The sequence below is a fragment of the Empidonax traillii genome, unplaced genomic scaffold, assembly GCF_003031625.1.
Source record: "Empidonax traillii isolate 1590-97213 ecotype Southwest subspecies unplaced genomic scaffold, ASM303162v1 scaffold353:size574767, whole genome shotgun sequence".
Classification (NCBI taxonomy): Eukaryota; Metazoa; Chordata; class Aves; order Passeriformes; family Tyrannidae; genus Empidonax; species Empidonax traillii.
The window spans coordinates 532198-537520 of record NW_020955546.1 but is presented as its reverse complement, the minus strand read 5'-3'; the positions used below and the strand labels follow the sequence as shown (position 1 = coordinate 537520).

The following is a 5323-nucleotide window of genomic DNA, read 5'->3' as shown; positions in this document are numbered from 1 at the left end:
CCTGTGCTAGCTGTGGATGCACAGCACATACTGTACTTTCAGTCCTGCCCAGAATAGTAACAGCAGTTGCAGTGCAGGTTGCTGTCAGCAGAGGTGTGAGTGACAGGGTGGCCATCAGAACCATTTCATTCCCTCATGCTTCCCCAGAGCGAGACGTGTTAGCAGCGCCTGCAGCATCTGCACCACCCCTGTGCTTTTTCATCGTGTTTTCCCTTCATTTCCTCCTGAACTGCAGTGCTCTCTCTTCTTTTCTTTCCTCTCTCTCTGGTCTTGCAAGAGATGAGGAAGAAAAGTTTTTATACCGTGCAAGGAAATGGATGTAAATTGTTTATGGTACCTGTTAACCACCCTGGGAGTGAGAGCTGGCTTTGTTCTGCCTGAGCCGTAAGCAAACCTTACATACTGACCCAGACCTGCAGAATCCCTGTTTTGATGTTGGCTGTTGACCCTTTTGGAAGGGAGGGAACAGCACAGCTGGTGTGAGACAGTCTCTTTGCATACGTAGTTCTCTGTGCGTTGCTGGGCTTACTCAGCAGGATCTTAATCTGCTGTTCACGTTGTCACTGGCAGTTCTTGGTCTCCCCTCTAAGCCAAGTACATTGAGATAAAGGGATCAGCTCAAGACCTTGCCTTTCTTGCACATACTTTTTTTTTTTTTTTTTTGGTGGCTACTTTCAAAGAAAAACATGATTTGCATCACAGTCATATTTAAGTTGAAGGGCTTTTATCTCAGTATCCCTTTTTGAACTCCACAAACACAGGTTACTCTTAAACACTGGCACGTTTCTCAGTGACTGGTTGAGCTTTATCTCACCTCAAAAATCTGACTCTCCTGAGCTGAGATGCATTTTACATTCAGGGTGGCCTTATGACTATATCATAGTCGTTCTTTTTTTTTTTTTTTAGCTGTGAAATAAAGGGATGGGTGAGAGCCTTTTAAATTCATAAGAGATATGGGGTTATTTCCAAGAGTTTTTCAGTGGTAGTTCTAGGCAGGTGTATTGGTTGCCAGGTATTTCAAGAATGAGGTTTTTTTGGTTTATATGACAGTTGATTCCATGAGATATCTCTTATGATGTCACAATTCCACAGCACTGAAGGCTGTGTGGAAACATCCAGAGAAGCAGGAAACCCTTTTTGACAGGTCATTGTCTGTGTGTGGCTTTTATGTTCCACCTCAGAGTGGTCTGGAAAAACAACCTAACAGTATTTATTCCCAATCTGTGCCTGGCAGGAGATAAAAAACAGCTCTAACCTTGAGTAACTTGAGGTTTGATTTGGGAGGAACAAGAGTAAATATGGAATTCAGAGATATCACTGTGCTTTTTGAATCTTCTACGAAACATGGAGAGAGCAAGTGCTTTTTATTTTAAGTCCAAGAAGAGTATTAGATAATAAGCTACAACATTTACTCCTTGGTCAAGGATACCTTGGGCATCTGAGCTGTCTGGGTTAGGTGATTATTTTGTTTGTGCTTTGTAAGTATGTTTGCAGTCTTATTCATCTAAAAGACAAAATACCTTTAGGTATTGGGTGACTTGAACAGAATTCTGACTTCAAGCAGCTTTTGATGTCTAATTGCACATAATGAAACAAACTTCCACTTTTGCAGGGGTCACCATCCACCAAGAGGCGGGGGCAGATGTTACAGCCCATTATTGAAGGTGAAACTGCCCATTTTTTTGAAGAAATTAAGGTATGTCCAGTGTTCTTTTAAAAAATACTTCCCACCACTTGTAATGGGAAACTGAAGCACATCATATTTACGTTGAATTTCTGCTTTGACCTTCAGGAAGAAGAGGAGGAAAGTGATGGTTTGTCTACAGACCTGAATGATATCTTAAAAACTGCTGCCCAAACCCAACCTGTTCTAAGCCCAGTGGAAAACTCTGAGTCTGATGTTGAAGATGGTCAAGAGAAGCTGACCCGGGACCTGAGGCTGTCCAGCACCCGTGCTGCTTCCATGTATGCAGGATTTCGTTTGGGGAGCTGCAATCCTTGTCCTTGCAGTCATGACACTCAATCCTTGATGCTGGGTGGAAGGGAGTGACATGTTCAGGAAATGTTTGGACTGGAAGAGTGTTCTTTGCTGTGATGTGTCTGACTAAGATCTTTCTGTATGCACTGAATTGCTTAGTGTCTTCTAAACCTTCCTCAGCCTTGAGCTGTGTAGACAGCAGAACATTTTACCCCTTTATTAACTGCTGGTTAATAGCAGTTTGATCTCAATATTTCACCAGCAGACAGACAGCACGTTCCTTATGAGCCAGACACATGAATTATTAGTGCAGCTACCTCAGCAGTTTCTGAGGGGTTTAAATTCTATTCTGTGGCCAACAACACAATATTTTTCTTTTTCTCTTGCAATTTTTAGGCCTGAATTATTGGAGCAACTGTGGAAAGCCAGAGCTGAGAAAAAGAAGCTACGTAAGACCTTACGAGAATTCGAAGAGGAGTTTTATCAGCAGAATGGAAGGTTTGTTTAGCACTGAGCCAGATGCTGGGCAGCAGCCTCAGGGTGCAGCCAAGGATTATTTTTTTTTTTTTTAACTTTCTCTGTGGATGTTGCCAAATGGAATCTGATCTGTTTTGATCTCTGCTATGAATAATCTCCTGAAGGCGATAAGTTTAGGTATTTTTAACAGTGGAGGAAGCCTGCTCTTTAATTTTGCTTCCTCTGGTGCAGTCTGTAAAGCATAGTAATTAAGATGGAAAAAGTGAGGGTTTTCCATTTAAAAAAATCAGCATTAAAAAATACTTACTAAAAAGTATTCTTATTTGAATATATGTTGTCACGAATTGGATTGAACTGCTGGCCACTGTATTTTTGAGGTGTCTCACCTCATAAACAAAACTAAGAACACTCCTAAGAGGTCAGTCACTTGACTGTCCTTTCTCCTGTATTACTCCTAAACTACAAACTCCTGGACCATTGGTCACACAGATTCCAGTAATGTGGCTTCATTGTGTACTTACTGAATTTGGCACATAACTCCTTTTGACTTCAATGGCAAATAATAAGGTTAATAAGATTATTAGATTAATTCATTATGCTCCAGTCTTAAATAAGAATAATTCCCCGCTGCCAATTTGTGGGTCGTTCTACATAGAGTAAATATGACTTAAATTTATTTGTATTTTTCTGGAATCTGCACACAGGACCTGAAATGAAAGTCTTCATATCCTGTTAATAAAATCCCCAAAAGAGCTTTAGACAACAATTAACACACAGTGCTGCAGCACTTGTGCTGAGTAAATGCTGCTGGGTTTACCATTCAGTTCAATTTTAGCTACAATGACCTAAAATACATTTTAGTGCCTGTTCTTGGTGAACAAGCTGCCTAGAAAATGTTTTCGTTTCATGGCAAGAATACTCTTGTGTCTGACTGGGTGGAGGGTTTAGGCTTTGGCTGAAATCCTGATGTGCTCCTTTTTGCAGGAACGTGCAGAAAGAGGATCGGGCCCCAATGCTTGACGAGTACAGGGAGTACAAGAAAATCAAAGCCAAGCTGAGGCTCTTGGAAGTCCTTATCAGCAAACAAGATTCTTCAAAATCCATTTAAATTCTCTTCCTCCAACCTGTCGAGTAACATGGTGTTTCCATACACTCCCCCTGTACTTGTTGGGTGCTTGTGTTCATGTGTCATGCACTGTTGAAAGAATCCAGTTTGTGCACTTTATTGTGGTGCCACCAGGATGTGTTTGAAGGGTAAGCAGGTCCTGTCTAGAGAGCAAGTTAAGGTTTCTGAGACTGCTCTATCCAACTTTAGCAAACACAGTTTCCATCAGAGTTTTGTATTCCAGATGCATCCATCTTGTTCCAAAACAACCATAGCTTTTTTTTTTTCTTTTTTTTTTTTCTTTTTTTTTGCTTTAGCATTCAAGAACTTTGAGACTTTGGTTGCTACCAACTTTTTGCATTATTGAAGAAGTTATTAATACCATAATGCTACACCGAACTACTCCTCTTGCCTATTTTTTTATTACAGGGTGGGTGGGGGGGAAATCAGCAAATTAAAGGTACAGCTCTTATTCCTGGAACATTTAAACAGACTGAAATTCCTTTCAAAGGACTGCTGTGGAACAGCTTTAGTTTTTTGATACTCTAAATTGCACCTATTCACTGTAATAATTAACGTCAATGGATTTTGCTCATTTAGCGGTCACGTTTCCTCCTCGATCACGGTGGCGGTGGACAAACCAGAAAGTGACCTTTGCTTTAGTGGCTTTTAAAACTTGGAAAACTGAACAGTTCAATCACATGCTGCCTACAGGACTTATGTTACTGGTGTTCCTTTGATCTCTATTTTTTTTGTTGTTTTTTTTTTTTTTTTTTTTTTTTTTTTTTTTTTTTTTTTTTTTTTTTTTTTTTTTTTTTTTTTTTTTTTTTTTTTTTTTTTTTGGGGGGGGGGGTGGTTGTTTATCACCCACCCCGGTGGTGACGTAGTGTTTTGGCTGAATTGGATAACGCACCTCCGCTCTCGGAAGATTTGAGGAAGGAACACAATGAACACTTGGGTTGTATGGGATAATCTGATGGCACTCAGACCGGTGTGTAGCTCCAGCAGAAAGGAGCTGGCTTAGGACAGTTCAAAAATCCCACTGTACCTGAACTAAGTGTGGTGTCAAGGGCTAAAACCGGCGCAGTTAACGGGCCGGGCGTCGCTTGGGAGTTGCAAAGATTACTGCTGTTTATCACGGGGTTTGCTTCACAGTTGGAGAATAAAAACGAGTTACCTGACCCTTACCATGTAAGCAACGCAGTTTATATGGGCCTTGCATGATTTAGCTTCGGAGTTGAAACTAAAATAACCTTTTTGAGTCTCACATCTGCTGTGCTGAATGATGATTTAGCTACCGGCTTTACGCTCTGCACTCGCCGCCGTCTCCGAGCTGGCAAAATCCAAATGTTCATTTCAGCTGGTGCTTTCTCAAGGTTTTTTTGTTTTGTTTTGTTGTTTTTGTTTTTTTCTTCTTCAGTGTATCAGTTTGATTGTGGCCACGTTTTTGCATGCACCTCCTCTCACTGCATGTTTTTAGGACTGGCTGGTATCAACATAGCTACGAATTCACTCTCCGCTTTATGAAAGACCAAAAATGAACTTTCTCAAGAAATGGTTCGCATGTAACCTCACAGACTTGCTGTTCTGTCATGAAGCATATTGAAATAGGTTGCAAGTAGGATTTTTTTAGTGCTCAGATTTCATTTGTGTACTGTAGAATACTCCTTGGTTTGTTTTACTCTGCTTGTAGGCATGTAATTCTGGAATTCAGAAAAAGAAAAAAGCACTAAAACTCTTAAGCACTGGTGGTATGCCTTTTC

General features: G+C 40.6%; 1 protein-coding gene across 8 annotated transcripts in view; it reads left to right on the top strand.

The window, feature by feature from the left end:
• Positions 1-4006, top strand: part of FAM13B (family with sequence similarity 13 member B) — a 40784-nt gene extending 36778 nt beyond the window's left edge. For all 8 annotated transcript variants that reach the window (XM_027892473.1, XM_027892478.1, XM_027892474.1 and 5 more), the window contains 4 exons: positions 1613-1696; positions 1793-1965; positions 2375-2476; positions 3440-4006. In XM_027892473.1, the coding sequence (XP_027748274.1) occupies positions 1613-1696; positions 1793-1965; positions 2375-2476; positions 3440-3563 (483 nt within the window). In that variant the 3' untranslated portion in view covers positions 3564-4006. The remainder of the gene's footprint in view (positions 1-1612; positions 1697-1792; positions 1966-2374; positions 2477-3439) is intronic.
• Positions 4007-5323: the final 1317 nt, after the last annotated feature.